This window comes from Natator depressus, chromosome 9 (genome assembly GCF_965152275.1).
Source record: "Natator depressus isolate rNatDep1 chromosome 9, rNatDep2.hap1, whole genome shotgun sequence".
NCBI classification, from domain to species: domain Eukaryota; kingdom Metazoa; phylum Chordata; order Testudines; family Cheloniidae; genus Natator; species Natator depressus.
Window position 1 is genome coordinate 71473735 of NC_134242.1, and position 19463 is coordinate 71493197.

General features: G+C 40.7%; 1 protein-coding gene across 2 annotated transcripts in view; it reads right to left on the reverse strand.

Annotated features, from left to right (window-relative positions):
* KLHL4 (kelch like family member 4) overlaps window positions 1–19463 on the reverse strand; it is a 76379-nt gene that overhangs the window by 27423 nt on the left and 29493 nt on the right. For both annotated transcript variants that reach the window (XM_074964445.1, XM_074964444.1), the window contains exons 2-3: window positions 4366–4539; window positions 3796–3932 (exon numbers count right to left, since the gene is read on the reverse strand). In XM_074964445.1, coding sequence (XP_074820546.1) covers window positions 3796–3932; window positions 4366–4508 — 280 coding nt within the window. In that variant the 5' untranslated portion in view covers window positions 4509–4539. The remainder of the gene's footprint in view (window positions 1–3795; window positions 3933–4365; window positions 4540–19463) is intronic.

Genomic DNA, 19463 nt, shown 5'->3' on the forward strand with positions numbered 1-19463 from the left:
CATATACTCTTTCTGTGTGCATTTGTCAGCAACTGGATCTTATCTAATTGTCAGCCCCTACCGCAACCCACTTCTGATATACCATTCCATGCTAATGACTGCACAGCAACTAAAGGTGGGGCAGAATTTGTCTGGGCTTACCCAAAGAAAGGCAGCTCTGCTTTGTGGTTGGGGGGCAGGGAGAGAGGAGGAAGGTCAGAAATTGCTGCAAAAGGTGCTTTGCAGCAATGACTCACCCCTGCCCCCCAGGAATGTGCATAAAGGTATGAAATCTGGGGGGGGGAGGTCTCTATGTCCAAGCAGTGAGGAAGCCAGCACCCACCCAATCTCCGCTAGTGAAGGTGAATGGCAGGCTGGTTTATGACCTGCTGTGGGCATTACGCTAGTAGCCCTTTTTAAAGCGGGGCTGGGAAGGAATTTTTCCCACACCACCACAATTGGCTTCGGTGGAGTGTGGTTTTTCAACTTCCTCACAGCAGGTGTGAGGACGGACCTTTTCTGGTGAATAGAAAAGGTGGTCGGTGATTTGTCGCAACTTATTTTGTAATATTGGGTGGATGTTCAGTGAATGTATTCCATAGGGAGGGCAGCCAGTGAACAGATAAATGGCCCGGTAAAGGACTTAAAAGGAGGTCCTGGATAAAGGAACAGAATAGGGGAGGGGGTTCGGGGACTCCTATGATCGGTATGGCTGGGAGCCAACCCCCTCCATTCTCATAGCCCTCCTTAACCCTCTTACGAGGCTGGTGGATGGTAAGGTCCAAGCCATGGGTCGGCTGGGGGACCTGGATGGAAATAAAGAGGGGCTGGTGGAAGCCCTGGAGAATTGAGTTGAATAAGCATGGATTTGCCTGTACTGTATACTTTATCTGCTGGGTAGTCCCAGACATCTATATAATAAGGTTGTGGCTTGATTAAAACCCATAACAAGTCTCCTGTCCTTCTTGCGGTATACCCAGACAATTCTGAGTCAAGATACAGAAGGATGTTTGTTGATCATTCTTAGGTTGGGTCAGTACTGCTAACCAGGATATAAAGGGATATAAAGTGTGTCTCTGTAAATAGGAATCAAGGGATTGGGATGGAGGAGGACCTGCAGGGAAAATCTAGAAACAGCCAGTCTGGGGAGAAATCTGAGGCTGAAATTCACGGCATCTTGTTTGAGTTACCCACTAACCCAAACCCCAGAAAACTGGTAATTTTGTACTAGGTAGGGGGTTGGTACACTCTGTTTAATGTAACATAGTATTGAAGGGGTCAACTAATATTAACAACATGGAAAGTTTATTTCATGCTTATATATTATGCATTTATTTTCAAATAAAATACTATGCCTGTAGATTAATTTAAATTCTGATGTTAATTATGAATTAAACTTTTCCCATATCTCACTTTTAAAAGACTTTTACGGTTAATTTATATTAATCACATTTTTCTTTTAATATTACCAACTAAAATGTGTTAAACTTTTATAAAATTGCATTCATCCATTTTCTTGAATTACACTTACAAATTTTGTTCCATAATATCATTGTTGTGAGGTTTATTCGAATATTAGTGTAAAATCTGTAGTTGTAGGTTGCACTTTTACATAATACCTGATATTTCTACAGATTCTAAGACCATCAAAGTGGAAACAGTCTTCTATAGTTTTAGCACTTTAATGTAAATATCAAAACACAGTAAATGAAATGAGCACTTGGAATACATTTTAAATGCCCCTTCTTGCACAGTAACCTTTTTAAAATTTAATTTTACTTTATATTTGCCATGAAATAATTTTTTACTCTCTTTGAAATGATGCATGGAAAGGTTGGACCCGCTCAACAGGTATGAGCCACAGTTTCTCATGTCCCATTCTGGAGGCTGATGCATGTAGAAAGTTGTCTTATTCAAAGCAAACCAATGAGTGCATGTATGAGAGGGAGAATGGAAGATCAGTCTGAGATAGTTCATCTCTGTACCATCGACTGTGCAAGGGTGTTGTTCTGGTAATTTGTGTGCTGCTACATTCTGGGAGACTGTTTTTTCCCCCTTCTCAAGATTCAGGCATGGGAGAAGGAGCTCCTTTAGCACCTATGGCATAGTGACCTTTATTCTGAGTTGAATAACCTCCCAAAAAGCTAGTATCTGCAGCCTTTCAGTGCTTGCATAGCTTCAAATGCTGTGGATATTTTTAATTGGATTGTACACTAGAGTAACAGAAATCTGTTCTACAACATTTTTTCTCCACAGATTACAGAGCAGCAAGAAAAAGACTATTCACGCTTCTCTGGTTTGGTCTGTTTGGCTATTGACTAAGGTCTCAGAATCAAATTAGTAATTAATGTAAACATTGGGGTGCAATTGTATTGAAAAGAGTGGGGAGAGTAGAACAGAAAAGCTGAAAATACTCTGCTACTAACATAAAATATCTTAGACCAATTTTTTTCAAGTAAACATCAGTAGTTAATTTTTAAAATTTGTGGCTAGTTCATGACATTAAGGAGTATTCTTATTCCCCTTGATCCAGTTCCAAGGACGGGCCTGTGCCTCTCCCCCTGAAGGAGATGAGTTGCTGAAGTTGAACCTGGCCATTTGGTGGGGCATCCAAAGGGCAAATGTTCTCAGCATGCTCCTCCCATATAACTTCATGAACAAAGCAATAGGCAGAATCTGACCTTTATTCATTTAAATTACTATTCCTCTTCTTTGTGTCTGAATTAAAAATAGCAGATGTTCTAATCATGTACAGAGTAACAGAATATTTTGACATTCGTATATCTGTTGGAATAAGTACTTGCAGTGTTGATATAGCCATGTTGGTCCCAGGATGTTAGAGAGACAAGGTGAGTGAGATAATATGTTTTATTGGACCAGCTTCTGTTGGTGAAAGAGACAAGTTTTCAAGTTACGCAGAGCTCTTCCTCAGCTTCAGAAACTTCTCTCTTTCACCACAGACATTGGTACAATAAAAGAATAAGCTATTTGTCATACAAGATGTGGAGTGTGAGGGAGTTGTCTATTTTTATATATATCACGTGCACCTCAGTTTACTTATTTGATATTATCCTGCCTGACTGCAAAGAGGTGAATCAAAGGAGGCTTTTTAGAGATGTGGGAGGAGAGAAACAGGAAACAAAACAATGGCAAAGAGAAAGTACAGTCTGAGGAAAATATCATGGGGTTCCTTGAGGAAACAGTGGGGGTAGTTAGGATCCTCCTCACCCTCTGCCTCACTCCAGCGAGGTTTGTTCTTCCCAAAGCCAAACCTAGGATCTAAGTGGATTCTGAAACCTTAAAGATGCTGGCACGGGTAAGAAAAGGGATTGAGTTGGTTGTCAGAAGCTGCCTGAGATGGAGATGCCAATGCAGACTCATGGAAGGAGGGAAAGAATGCAGCAAGGCAGTCTGCTTCTCCCAGCTGAGATGGAAGTAACTGGACTGAATTGAACTTACCACCCAGAGATCCAGTCCCAGAGCGGTTGAACCATGTTGTTCCACCCTTCAGAGAGATGAATGAAGCCAGAACTTTCACCTTAGGGGTGCACTCAAAGGACACAAAAAGGTCTAAAGCACAGCTTACCCTGTAACTATGACATAGTCTTATTTTTCCTCACAATAAGAGATAGCTAGGGTTGTTGTGGGTTATTTTTATTTTGTCATCATATTTAGTAAATAGCATTCTACACAAATATATTTTCCAGTATTGGGTATGTATCTAAGCACTAATATAAAATGGATGAGGTGAAAAATTTTGCATGCTGGACAGTGTTCACCTTTCTTTACAGAATTAGAGAATAGATTAGGAATTACCTGTATAGGCATAGTGCACCAAAGCTTTCAGTGCATCTGGGTCCACTCCTTCCATTTTGATCTCTTCTTCTTTTGCTTCACGCACATCATTAGTAAACATTGCAGCAAAATAATCAGACACAGCGCTAAGAACCAATCTTGAAATGGAAACAGCCCATTATTATGCAATTCATTTGTGCGTTTAGGAGAAACATATTGGCTGCCTTAAAAGACTTTATCCTTAATGTGGTTAACAGTGAAGTTAAAAGGGAATTAAGTAATCTAAAGTAATCTAGTAAATTAAAATCTGAACTTTTCTTTCAGAGGGTGTCTTTGTGCTGTTTGCTTCACTCATCTCTCTAAAGTTTGACTGTAGCAAAATAGAAAAAAACTGGTTCATACTTGAATTTCTTTCTATTTACAGTAATGAATTTAAAGCTGTGATCATATCATTTAACTGTCTTCAGCTGATGTGCTAATTATTGTAACCATTCATTCATAACTAATCAGGGACAAGGTAAGAACTCACATTGTCTGAGCTCTTGGAACTGTCAGGCTATAAAGGCTAGTAAACAATAAGGAAAATTCCACCTGTGAGCTGGAATCTTGTGATTTCCAGCAATGAGAAGAACATCACACAGCTGCTTCTGCTGGAGATAGTTCTCCATCTTGCGAAATGTCTGCTCTGCATGATTTGTAGATTGGAAGTATTCATCTGAGCCATTGGTGTTCATTCCAGTGGGTGAACAGCTAGCTATTGATAATCTGATAAAGAAAGAGAAAACGAGGTTACTGTAGCATTATCAAACCCGAGAATGCTTTTAACTTCATGTTTAATTGAGTTGTGGAAATTGCAGTATAACTGGAAGTCTTTAAATATATTGATCTGGTGAGAGTGGACTTAATGTGTCATTTTCCATTTTTCTTTTAATTATACTTCAGACCTTTTGTAAACTATTTTAAAACTTATTGTAACTATAATAAACATTTTCTAAGAGAAAAACAAAATAAAAAGAAAGTGTTCATATCTGGCAAATATAAATAATGTTAAGGATATATTACACTATTTTAGTGAGTTCTATGAAGTCAGGCAGAGGATTCTAGATTTGAGTAAAAGAGATTATGAATCAGGGCTAGGTGGCGCTGGTTTTTTCCTCCAGATACTACTTCCTTCTCATTTACTGCGCTGATTTTATTAAATAATACAGTAAATATAATTTGGGTATTTCCAATTATTTTAAGTAGTTTTTGCTGCTCAGATGTGTGCTTTAGGCAACTGTCATAAGTATGTCTGCCAGTTTATTAATATGAATGCAATACTGATAGTTAAAAAACTTGATTTTAGAATTATTTCCTGTGGGCCTGATCCTGCAAAGACAACTAAGTCCACCAATTTCTACCAAGAGCAGTTCCATGGACATCAATTAGAGAACTATTGATGCTAGTAAAGGTTTACATGGGTAGAGCCTATGAAGATAGAAGTGTCATGGTCTAAAAGGTTCATGGCAAATCCCAGACTTCAATACAACAATAACGCATTACATTACACTCCTAAAAACACACAAAAAACCCACCGGTTTTTGACCAAACATTTGATTGATAATTCATATTAATTAATCAGCAAGCACATGAGTGTCAGTAAATGTAATGTGAAAAGTCTCAATGAATTCATGATTGGACCTCTCCTCTTCTTGCTGAATACCATATTACCCAATGCATGATTTTTAATTTTTTTAACAAGTAGGTACCTAATCTGCAGGCCATTCCTATGGACTTTAATGGTCTGATATGCATATTATTTTTCCCAGCTCCTTTCATCAGCTCTCCAAATGATGTTTTGTTTTTATTTTTTTGTCAACTTTTAATGGATGTTTACTTTTTCCTAACTCTTCTTGAGTTAAGATGAATCATTTCTTTGGCCATTTATCATGTTGATGAAATCTAGTTTGCTATATTTTTTTCCTGATACTTGGTACATTTAAACTGGAAAATTATCTTTACAATTATATTTGGATTTACAGTGGGCCTGAAGATGTCAAGAAGCAGCAGCAAACCTTAGTTCTTTTGGGTTCATGCATTGTGCATGTGAAAACTCAAGTGAAAGAAACAAGCAACTTTCATGATGTTAAGGTCTTTCAGCAACATGTTCTGGATTTGTAGAATCAAAGCTTCCATTTTAAAGAAATTTCTCGCTTTCACTGTTTTCAAAGGTAGTCTTCATAATATAACGCTTTGGTCCTGTAGGGTTGCTGCCATTGTGTGTGTGCATTGGCCAGGTCTGGAGTAGAAGAGGTTTTCAGATATAGCTATACCAGCATGCCTGCCTAGTATAAATGCACATTATGCAGGCAAGAGTTCTGTTGCTGATATAGCATCTACCAGTTCTCTTAGTGAAACTAGCTACACTGACAAAAACATTTTCATGTTAGTATAACTGTGTCTACACTTGTGATTTTGCCTCTATAGATGTGTTGTTCAAAAGTTACATCCTTCACCGACATTACTATACCAGCAAAGTCTTCTAGTGTAGATCTGGACACTTTGTGTTTTTATTTTGGCACTATCTCAACATTGTGTAAAACCTATTTACTTAGGGGAAGTCTATACTTAAAATGCTGCAGCAGCTGCTCCGCTCTAATGCTTTAATGAAGATGCTCTAAGCCAATGGGAGAGAGGTCTCCGGTGGGCCTAGTTAATCCACCTCCTCGAGGGGCAGTTGCTATGTCAGTGAGAGACGCTCTCCCACTGACATAGCACTGTCTATATGGCGGGGAGAGGGTTAGGTCAGTATAACTGTCACTCAGGGATATGGATTTTTCAGACCCCTAAGCGACCGTAGTTATACCGACATAGGTCTGTAGAGTAAACCAGATATTTGAGAAAGTGTAACTTCAAAGTCTACTTGAGACCATTAATTTTGCACCTAATTCAGCTTCTATTGAAATGAATAGCGGGCATTCCATTGACTTAAAAGAGAGCAGCCCCTAAAACAACAACAAAATAAAGATTCTACTGGAATGAGGCAGCATTTTCATGGGCCCTTTAGCTCTTCCCCCCTCCCACCTCCCGCCCACCCAAACAGAATGAACTCTTTTCTTATTCTTTAAAGTGAGGTTTCCTTGTCACATTAAATAGTTTGGAATGAAATTTAGATTTTCCTTGCCCATTCATCTTTGGAATTTCTTCACTTTATTTCTCATTCTTTCCTTCTTTATAACAACTGCAATTATTCAGTTTGTTTGTGCAATGGAACTGGATACGGTGTGTCTGATTCTGCTTGTTAACCATACAGAATGTGCAAGCCATTATTACATTTAGGAAATAATAAGTTGAGGTAATAAGAAATTCCAGAAGCTTTCACATAGTTCTTGTTGCTAAGAAACGTCTTCTGTTATGCATGTGTCCACAATGTCTGTATCCTTCACAGTCTAGCTGTCTAGAGTGCAGACCAATTTTTGTGACCCCAAAGGTGAAAACAGAATAATTCTATCATAAACATACTACTTAGATTGAAACAAGGAGAAGTCCTTGTTGCACCTTAGAGACTAACATATTTATTTGGGCATAAGCTTTTGTGGGCTAAAACCCGATGCATGGAATGAAAAATACAGTAAGCAGAATATATATTATAGCACATGAAAAGGGAGTTGCCTTACAAGTGGGGGGGTCGGGGGGGGTCAGTGCTAATGAGCCAATTGAATATATTTTTGTAGATGTTTGGGGATTATGGGAGTATAGATTGTTTTCTGGTTAAGAAATTGGATATATTCCTTATTTATTCCAGTCAAGGTTTTTCTGTAGTTTTTTTCATTTTTTTACACAAAGGCAAAATGCCAGTGCTGTAAGTCATTCAAAAAGTATTCAATATCAAACCTGTGTGTCACAAACAATCTTGTAATTTGGGTGCATCATGCCAGATCCAGAAACCTGATGATAGAGCTTTAATTCCATATGATACATGTTATCTAGTATGCAATGAAGCAAGTTTAAATTTCACTTGATACATGAAGTGAAACTGAATAAAAATTAAGCTGGTTTCCCATGAAGTAGTAACAAGTAAAATTCTAGCAAGATGATGACAAAACGACCAATGACCCGCAATCTGACCAACTAAGGGCCTCTACCTGATGCCAATCAAATAATAGAATCGCAAAAATGTGGGGCTGGAAGGGACCTCGAGAGGTCATCTAGTCCTGCCTCCTGTGCTGAGGCAGGACCAACTATACCTAGACCATTCCTGATAAGTGTTTGTGTAACCTGTTCCTGAAAACTTCCAATGACTGGGAATCCACAACGTCCACTAGAAGCCTATTTCAGTACTTGCCTGTCCTTAAAATTAATGTTTTCCCCCAAAATATTTAGCCTAAATCATTCTTGCTACACATTAAGCTGATTACTTCTTGACCTATACTCATAGGACATGGAGAAAAATTGGTGACTGTCCTCTTTATAACAGCTCTTAACATATTTGAAAACTGTTATCAGGTTACTCTTCAGTCTTCTTTTCTCAAAATTAAACATGCCCAGTTTTCTTTAACCTTTCCTCATAGGTCATATTTTCTAAACCTTTTTCATTTTTGTTGCTCTCCTCTGGACTCTCTCCAATTTGTCCACATCTTTCCTGAAGTGTGGCACACAGAACTGGACACAGTACTCCAGCTGAGGCCTCACCGGTGCCAGGTAGAGCGGGACAGTTACCTCCCTTGTCTTACATACAACATCCTCGCTAATACACCCCAGCCTTAGCCTTATATTAGCCTTACTTGCAACTGCAACACATTGTTGATTCATAATCTGTTTGTGATACTCTCTAACGCCCAGATCTTTTTCCCAGTCATTCCCCATTTTGTACTTGTGCAGTTGACATTGTTCTTCCTAAGTACAGTATTTTGCACTTGCCTTTATTAAATATATTTCATCTTCTTGATTACAGACCAATCCTCCAGTTTGTCAAGGTCATTTTGCATTCTAATCCTATCCTCCAAAGTGCTTGCAACCCCTTGCAGCTTGGTGTCACCTGCAAATTTTATTAAGTATATTCTCCACTGCATTATCCAAGTCATTAATGAAAATATTGAATAGTACCAGACCCAGGACAGAGCCCCAGGGGACTCTACACAATCTGTTTGACAGCAAACCATTGATAATTAACTGCTCTTTTAGTACAGTCTTTCACACATTTTACTCCCACCTTATAGTAATGACTAGGGTAATACCCTAGATCAGGGGTCGGCAACCTATGGCACGCGTGCCAAAGACAGCACACGCAAGCCAATTTTTAATGGCACGCTGCTGTCTGCTGACCCCGGCGGACAGCAGCTTGTCATTAAAATCCTGCCTGGCCCGGCCCACTCTCTCCGCCCCCCGCCCACCGCTCTCTCCTTGCAGGGCAGGCAAGCTTCCCCCTTCCCCCGCCTCTTCCCCCAGCGTGCTGGGTTCCTGCCCCTCCTTCTCTCCCTCCCTGCAGCCTGTCAGCTGATGGCCCTTGCTACGGAAGGGGAGAGGGAAAAGCGGAGCCGCAGCGCGCTCTTTGCTCCCGCTCTCTGCTCCGGGGACCTTGGGGAAGAGGGTGGAATCAGGGCATACCCCTCCAGCCCCCTTCCGTGAGCCGCTCATGGCAGGGGGCTGGGAGCACTCCCATGACCCCAGCCCTCTTCTCTGACCTCATGAACCCCCCCCATACCCCTCAGCCCTGGCCCCTGCACCCCCCTCACACACCTCCAGCCCTCTTCCCTGACCCCTGAACCCTCCTCCCTCACACCCCAGGCCCGTGCCCTGACCCCTGCACCCCCCCCCACAACCACAGCCCTGACTCCGGCACCCCCCACACATACCCAGCCCCCCCCCGCACGCCCCATGCCCTGACTCTTGCACCCCCCACATTCTCACCTGCACCCCTCGCACCAAATGGGAGCTGCCCAGGTAAGCGCTCCACACCCAAACCTCCTGCCCCAACTCTGAGCCCTCATTCTAGCTCCTGGCCAGACCTTGCACCCCAGCCCCCAGCCTGCTTCTTCACCCCCAGCCCTGTTCTCAGCACACTCCCACCCTCATCTCAGTGCAGAGAGAGGAAGAGAATGGCTAGAACCAGGGAGAAGGTAGGTACTTACTCTATGTGGACAGGGCCGGGACCCCAGACCAGCAGCGGGCTGAGAGGGGCTGGCGGATGGAACCCCGGCTTGCAGGAGCTGGCGGACGGAACCCCAGACCGGCAGCGGGCTGAGTGGCAGCGGGCTGAGCCACTCAGCCCACTGCTGGTCTGGGGTCCCGGCCGCCAGCCCCGCTCGGCCCACTGCTGGTCTGGGGTTCTGGCTGCCAGCCCCTTGCCAGCCAGGGTCCCGGCCGCAGGCCCCGCTCAGCCCGCTGCTGGCCTAGGTGAACAGAACCCCAGGCCGGCAACGGGCTGAGCGGGCCGATGGTGCAAGGTGAGCATTTTAATTTAATTTTAAATGAAGCTTCTTAAACATTTTGAAAACCTTGTTTACATACGACAATAGTTTAGTTATATAATATATAGACTTATAGAGAGAGACCTTCTAAAAAAACGTTAAAATGTATTATTGACACGTGAAACCTTATATTAAAGTGTGTCTTCGGCACACCACTTCTAAAAGGTTGCCAACCCCTGCCCTTGATGGTGCTCTCTACACCCAAGCAGTGCATCCCATGTCTCCAGTATAGTGTCCCACTCCCTCCCTATTGCCAGAGCCTCTCCCCACCTCCGTGAAAGACTCGAACAATAAAGAGAGGCTCTGGCAGCTCCCCAGTGCTGGAATCTTTCCCCGCTGCCTCCCCCTTGCCAGAGCTTTTTGCTACTGTGTGTAGCTACACGCTGCATTGTGGACACAGCTTGTCTTTCACTGCAGCATGTAGCTACATGTACCCTACACACCACCACCAGTGTAAATAAGGCCTGGGCTCTTCTCCTCTCATCTGGCAGAAAGAATCACAAATTTGTTCTGCTTGGCTATGATTAGGGGGAAATATTTCTGACTTGATTTGCACAAGTGAAAAGCATCAAAGGTATTATGTGCCCAAAGAAGGGGGATAACAAGGAGGCAAATGAGTTTGCATCCTCAAATGCTTAGCCTGTGAACACCTGCCAGACACTAGTTTTTAAATAAAACTGAAAACAAATATTTCCCCTTTTTCTCCCAGATGTGCAGAAGTCATGATAAAAATGCATAGAAATGCTATCTTTGGTTATTTTTATCACTTTTAAAAATGTATTCATTATAGTTTCCCTGTCCTTCAGAGATCTATACAGACTTGGACACAGTACAATAAAATCACACATCAGAGAGGGAATCTGACACGGACAATAGGGTAATGCTAGTCTCTCACTGAGGAGCAGAGAAGAAAGCCAAGGGAGAGGCTGCAGACAGAGTTGGCTGGCTGTTACAAAAATTAAGTCTATGTTGAAGTGGCTCCAGTCTTATTCCTTCTTCCCCTCCCCCATACTAAACCCTACTCCTGTATTTATACTTTTACATTATTCTGACCACTATTACTAAGTAAAGAACACTTCTGCTATAACTAGAAGTAGTGATTGAAATGCCTTAATTGGTATTTAAGTTGTGTGATAGTTCTTTTTTTAAACCCTTGGGTCTTTAATATTTTAGCACCTGAGAAGGCACATACAGTGATATTTCTCCACCGAATAAATTTCTGCTAACAGAATAGTAATACTGCTGAAGGAATTTAGAAGTGTTTTCCATTTAGCCACTTGTTTTATCCTTGTACCTGAACAATAATCTGGCTATTCTGTCAAATAGCTATGTGAGCAAAAAGATTTGTAAAGCATTACAGTGTTATCTTTCCTGCCATCTCTGAAGCTATGGTGAGCTCTCAGGAATTCATTATGTGTATTGTTTCTGGCTAAAGGAAAAATTAGCTAGTAGTGTTATATGTATGTTCATATTATATAATATAAATGAAATCATTAGGCCTAGTAAATTTTAGATTAGGATGATATGGATCACAAATATCGCAGTCTAATTAGTCTAATTAGTTTTGTTAGAAAATGCATCATAGCTTTAGAAGTGGTGCACCATAAAGAATTAGTGACAAATAAGTTGGAAAGTTTTGCAGCTCTTTTGAAGTGGCATAATTCATGGAGGATGTATGTACAGAAACCCATTGTGGTGGTGGTCTTGAAATGCACACACAAATAAGGGGGAAGGTTACTGGGGCTTGAGAGGGTGGTTGCTGTTATGCATGTTTTCTTAGGAAAATGCAGAGGAGCCTTTGCCCTTTTTAAAGGTGATATGGAAAGTATTCCTTTCTTTTTGGTGTCTCATGAGGTCAAGCCAGCTCTATATTACAAAGTTTTGTCGGGGTAGTTATATTGGTCAGAGTGTGTGTGAAAAAGCTACACCCTTTGCCGATGTAGCTATACTGGCAAAAACACCCATAAGAGTGCTAGTGTCAACATAGTTAATGTGGGTCAGGGAGGTGATGCTATGATGCTGATTGAAAAACTCCTTCCATTATCATAAGCTGCATCTGCAATATGGGCACTGCTGGTATAGTTAGTGCTATAGCTATACCAGCAAAGCATTTGTCGTGTAGACATGCCCTCATTGTACACCATTCTATATACATTCTTGGATTTATGTCATTTAATGATTTGTTGGGATTTTCTTTGAGAAAATCTGAGTAAATTTTGACAAATCTGTTCTTACAGACATTCTAGTTACATTAGATGACAGTGATTGAAGACAAGTGAAACTTCTAGGTATAGTTATACAAAATATTTTAATTGACACACAAAGATAGAAATAGAGAAAGGTAGACAGGAGGAAAACAACATCAAAATTGTTTGAATTTGTCCCACCCCCTGATTATCTGGTATTGTTTTGTAATCATATAGTAGAAAGCTTCACTGTTGCATAATTTTACATATGGTTGGTTTTGGAATTGGATGCTATAAAATGTTTTTGTTTCATGCAGTAATCCATGACTGCCTAGCAGCTTGTGCGACAATTTGCTTTTGTAAATTGGTATGACACCTACTTCAAGTGCCTTTCCCTCATTTTGCATTTTCATTCACCTGTGTAGTTAGAATACAATAAAAAATTGTCTTTTTATGTTTCCAAGAAAATCTTTAGCAAACATATTCTTGTGCATGAATTTCCACTTATCATTTCACTTGGTGGTTTTGTGAGAATATATACATGTAGGTGTTTCCAGCAGACAGTGTGGACCACAGAGCTACTTAGGTGCTTTAAAAACCCACATTGAAAAATCCAATTTCTGAAGAGTTTAGTGGCTAAACTGCCTAATCTCTGCAAGACTAGAGCTTCTTTGGATCTGCACTTACACCACACCTTGGAAAAAACACACTGACATGGAGGAAAAAACTCAGAGAAAATAGAGACATGCTTCCAAAGAAAGATTTCACGTCACTGTGAATTGCACATAACTTTCCACTTAATTAGGCCCCATCCCACAAAAAGCTATATTTACAAAAATTATATTTTCACACAGTAGAAGCTGTACATTTTTGACACTCCATAATATGTGCAAAAAATGGCCACACTGCAACTTGGTTGGGGTTTTTTTGTTGTTTGTTTTTTTTAGTTTTCTTTTGGTATTTTGTTTGTTCATTATGGAATAATTTGGACCCTCCTGGAATCTTGCTTAAACCATGAAGACCAACAATTTCAAAAGCAGCCAGTGATTGTCTCCACTTTGTGGTGCAGAGTGCCCTGTGGATCTGCAGATAAAAGTGCAACCATTACTCCTTGTGCTGTGATCCCTTTCAGTTCACTCAAACTACTGTAACAAGCATTCGGGTAGTCAACAGTGAGAGATGCAAGACTGCCAAGTAGGGTGATCAGATAACAAGTGTGAAAAATCGGGACGGGGGTGGAGGGTAATAGGTGCCTATATAAGAAAAAGCCCCCAAAATCAGGACTGTCCCTATAAATCAGGAAATCTGGTCACTCTACCAGTGCCAAATGACTCTTAAACATGCTTATAGCAAAACAATATTATGATTAGAGCTAGTAAAAAATTTTCAGAATGCTGATGAATAATGTAGGCAAATGCAAACAAAACAATTTTTTTCACAACTCTCTTCACATTTGAGACCAGCGGTGCTAATACTTAATTGTATTCTTACTGAGTGTTAGAGAATTCAATGAGTTCCAGTCTTGCGTCCTAACATTCTACTCATTACATAACCATCACACTGATGCTTTTTTCTCAGACTTTTCAGAATAAGGTATAAATTATATTCTGCTTTTCTGATTTGTTAAACCCTCTCCAAAATGAAAGTCGCTCTCTTCCTAGGGAAACAAATCGCAATAGAGGAGGGGAAAATGAGGGAGTTACACAAGTATCCTACTTCAGTAATCAAAATACAGGTAATTCAAAATGGAGGAGTTTTTTTGAGGAAAATTCAAACGGTTGAATGTGAACTATTGGGGCGGGGACCATGTCATCTTTGTATTTGTATAGCATCCAGTATGCTATGGGCCAGATTTTGCCACCTTTATTCATGTTGAGTAGTATTTTATTCCTTGAGGAATCCCACTGAAATGACTAAGGTACAACCCATGAAGAAGGGTGGCAGAATCTGGCCATATGGCTGCTACTGGAAACAAACAAACAAAAAAAATAGCTATGCTGATGGCCCAGTGTAACGTGTGCAGATTCAGGAAAATAGAATTCTCCTACTCAGTTCAATAACAATGAATGATTACCTTATCAAACGTGCTGTCACAGACTTACCCCCATACTCCCACTGAGTAGGAAATATTCTGATACGCTGAGATAAAATATTTAATATCTCTATCTCTTTTCTCATAAAGTGTTTGTAACAAACAAAAGGAGAAATAAAACAGTCCAGCAGAATAACATGAGTGACATTCAATGTCATGCTTAACAGAAATTAAGAAATGACTCACAGGAAAATATTCTGTCCTTTCCCATTCCTTTGCCCTTTAAACCAACCTCTAGTACTAATCAGCAACATATTCAGCTTTCTTCTGTCTTCTTTATTCTGTCCCTAATTATGCTTTAGACTTGTTTTTCAATCATCTTTTCAATACAGCACATTTAACAAATGTTGCACTATTGGATTTATTATTCACCATTGATGTGGCATACACGTTATATTGCTAATGGCACATAGAACTGGGTGCCCCTCTTCCATTGCTTGTGCCTCAAGCTTCAAATATGCATATCCCATTCAACTTCACCTCCGAATTCTAACTTTAAACATTATAGTATGCACTCATCATTTATTCTCTTCTATGTATTTGGATTAGCTTCCACGAAGGGCTTCTAGAAGAAATTGCTCTTAAAAAATGTAAGTGACATTATCACAGAAGAAAATCATTAGAAGAATGATTAATTAGAAAGCTAGTGTGTAATATTTTCTCCAAAAGCATGCTGTGTATTTAGTTAACAAACAGCTGAGGAAATAATTGCTTTATGGGGGTGGGGGAGATTTATAAGTTAGAAACCATCATTTTGTTGGCAAATACTTTTTTGATACAATGATCTCTTTTAACAATAATGGTACCGATTTTCACTGATTGCCAGATCAGCTCAGTGTCACTTGCATTTGTGTAATATTATTGGAAATTAAAGGAGATAGTCTATTAGTATTGTAGGTGGTTTATTACCATCAGTATCAGCTGTTCTCCTTTCTAGTCCTGGAGGAATATCTCACCCTGTTCCCCCCCCCCCACCACCACCACCACCACCCCAATTCTCCCAATATACAAAGAGTATCATTTACTAGTAGATGGCTATATAATTTGAAATTTAATGTTGTCTTTATTTACAATGGTAATCTGTTTAAATAAAAAAAAAAACCTCAAATAGGTAAACATTTCTGTTAGCAAATCAACAGCTAATATGTGTTGTTTAATGCAGTGAACAAGTTAAATTGCTTTACCAGTGCATCTAGAAATGTAGCTAGGCAAACATATTGAAATATGAGCTGTAAAACACTTACAGATTGATACAAGCATTAAATATTCTTTTTTACAACTAACATTGCTATATAAAAATTTAGGTAGCAGTGGATCTAGATTGATGCTTGATGTCTCTTTCTACTGCAGATGATTTCAGTTTCTCTACATTTGTGTATCTAATTATCTCCCTGCAATGCTAACCACTGGAAACAGTGTGACAGGAATGGTAACAAAACCCTGACCAAGGTCAGATGACTGGGTTTAGGAAATAAAGGTCAATACTCTAGCAGCCATCTTGTGTTTCAAATTTATTGTAATTCCCATTATAATTCTAGTTGAATCCTATGAGTTCAGTTTGGCAACTCCATCATGAACAGAGCCATACAGATTTCATTTAGCTCCTGCAGTGCTGTAATTGTTTTGAGTTATGTCTAGGACAGTTTTATTCAGAAAACCATACCGGAGAACCAGATTTGATCAATTAATAATTATATCATTTCATTAATTATTTGTATTACCATAACACCTAGGAGCCCTAGTTATGGACCAGAAACCCACTGTGCTGGGTGCTATATGTACACAGAACAAAAACGGTACTTGCTCCATAAAGCTTGCAATCTAAGTATAAGAGAGGAGACAATAGCTGGATACAGAAAGATAGCTAGGGGAGCACAAGGAGATGATGAGACCAAATTGGTCAGCAGGATAGGCATTGGTAACAGTACCCCAGCAGCCTAACCATTCTCTAGTTTTTCTTTAGGCATCATGGCAAAGGACAATATTGAAGGAGGATAATTATGTAACTTTGTGTATGTTTATGGAGAGCTCCTCCCAAGTATATGGGGCTACATGGAAGAAAGCAGAAAGGTGCTTGTTTAAAAATTTTTAAAAAGTGGATGGTGGAGGTTGGCATCATGGATCGATTGGGGGCAGGAGTCGATGTTTGGATAATGAATGAGACATGATAGGTAAAATGGGGATAGTCCATGAAGGGCCTTGAAAGTGAAGACAAGCAGCTTATGTTTGATGTGATAGAGAAAGAGAAGACACCTGAGGGATACAAAGAGTAGGGTGACATGGTCAAAGTCATGGCCTAGGAGGAGTAATCTTAGTAGCAGCATTCTGAGTGGATATTAGTAGAGCAAGATTACACTTATCAAGAGAAGAGAAAAGGAGGTTGCAGTAATTAGGCTGATGAGCATTTGGATGAGAGTTTTAGCTATGTGTAGGCATAGAATCATGCAAACGTAGAACTGGAGGGTACCTCAAGAGGTCATCTAGTCCAGTCCCCTGCACTCATCACAGGACTAAGTATTATCTAGACCATCCTTGACAGGTGTTTGTCTAACCTGCTCTTAAAAATCTCCAAAGATGGAGATTCCACAGCCTCCCTAAGCAATTTATTCCAGTGCTTAACCACCCTGACAGTTAGAAAGTTTTTCCTAATGTCCAACCTAAACCTCCCTTGCTGAAATTTAAGCCCATTGCTTCTTATCCTATCCTCAGAGGTTAAGAAGAACAATTTTTCTCCTTCCTCCTTGTAACAACTTCTGTGTACTTGGAAACTGTTATCATGTCCCCTCGCAATCTTCTTTTCCAGACTAAACAAACCCATTTTTTTCAATCTTTCCTCATTGGTCATGTTTTCTAGAACTTTAATAATTTTTGTTGCTCTTCTCTGGACTTTCTCCAATTTGTCCACATCTTTCCTGAAATGTGGCACCCAGAACTGGACACAATACTCCAGTTGAGGCCCAATGAGCGCAGAGTAGAGCAGAAGAATTACTTCTCGTGTCTTGCTTACAATGCTCCTGCTAATACATCCCAGAATGATGTTCGCTTTTTTTGGAACAGTGTTACACTGTTGACTCATCTTTAGCTTGCGTCCACTATGACCCCCAGATCCCTTTCCACAGTACTCCTTCCTAGGCAGTCATTTCCCATGTTGTGTGTGTGCAGCTGATGGTTCCTTCCTAAATGGAGTACTTTGCATTTGTCCTTATTGAATTTCATCCGATTGACTTCAGACCAGGGCCGGCTCCACAGTTTTGGCCGCCCCAAGCAATGAAAGAAACTGCCACCGCGGACAGCAAAACGAAGAAGCTGCAAAGGGAAGGGGCTGCCGCCGATTTGCCGCTGCGGTGGGTGGCACAGAGAAGCTGCCGCCGATTTGCCGTTGCGGCCGGAGGAACTGCTGCCCCTTTCAAACTGCCGCCCCAAGCACCCGCTTGGAACGCTGGTGCCTGTAGCTGGCCCTGCTTCAGACTATTTCTCCAGTTTGTCCAGATTGTTTTGAAGTATAACCCTATCCTCCAGAGCACTTGCACCCACCTCCCCCCACAGCTTGGTATCATCTGCAAACTTTATAAATGTACAAAAGGCCATACCATAAAGATGCTGTGCAGAAAGAATCTGCAAGATTTAGACGTAACCTGGGTGTGAGGACATAGAGAGGGATCTGAGTCTAAGATAACATGCAGGTTATGGGCTTAAGTGACAGTCAGGGTGGTGGTTGTGTCTGCAATGATCAAGAAGTGAGGGAGAGTTTAGGGAGAAGGTTTAGATTTAGAATAGCAATTGATTAGAACTTGTTGAGCTTGAACAGATGGCTAGATATTCATGAGGAGGTGTCAGAGAGACAGGCTGAGATTTTAATGTGGACAGAAAGAGACAGATCAGGAATAGAGAAGTAGATCTGTGAGTCATCAGCATAAAGATATGGTTAAATTTGTGTTTGTGTATGAGATTACCTGGAGATAAAGTATAGTGGAAGAAGAGATGAGGACCAAAGAGAGAGCCTTTGGGAACCTCCACAGAAAGCTTGGGGTGGGGGGAGGGGGATGAAAAGGATCCTCCACAGAAAATCCTGAATGAGCAACTGGAGGTAAGAGGACAACTAGGAGAAGACAGAAAGCCTTAAGTACAGACACATGGAAGCCAAGGGAAGAAGAGATTTCAAAAAGAGGAGCATGGATGAGTGTTGGAGGTAGCTAACTGGTCATGAAGGATGAGGATGGAAAACCAGTTCTGAGATTTTGATAGGAAGAGGGTTTTAGAGACTTTTTGGTGAGAGTGGTTTCATCTAAATGCAACGGGGAGAAACTGGATTAGAGAGGGTCTAGTATGGAATTGGAGGAGAACTCCAGACCGCAATTGTAGACCGCTTATTCATTGAGCTTTAGATGTATGGGAGAAAGGAGATGCGGCAGTAGTTGGAGAAGCAAGTGGTGAGTTTTGAGATGGGAGAGAATAAAGCTTGTTTGTATCATGAGGGGAAAGAGCCAGAGGAGAGTGAGAGGTTAAGGAGAAAAGTAAGGGAATTGATGAGCAGATGTGGTAGGATAATGGGGGCAAGTGGAGAAGTTAGAGGAGGAGAGTGGATCAGAAAATTCTCTCTCTGACAGTGAAAGAGGAGGAGGGAGAGTGTTATAGAGAGGAAAGCAAAGGCTGAGGCATGAGGAAATTTGACAAAATACTACATGACCTTCTATTGGAAGAAAACAGGAAGATTCTGTGCATGCAGATAAGTGGTGGTAGGAGTGTGGGAGTGTCTGAGGAGTGAGTCAAAGGTGGTGAAAAGGCAGCGGGGATTTTAGTGTGGAATTCAGTTAAGTTGAAGAAATAGAGTTGTTCAGATAGGAAGGCAGAACCAAAGGAGGAAAAAATGAATTTGTAGTGGAGAAAGTCATTCTGTCATGGAATTTCTGCCAGTTGTGTACTGCAGAGTGCGAGCAGAGGTGAGCCGGGGCTAGGAGTTGA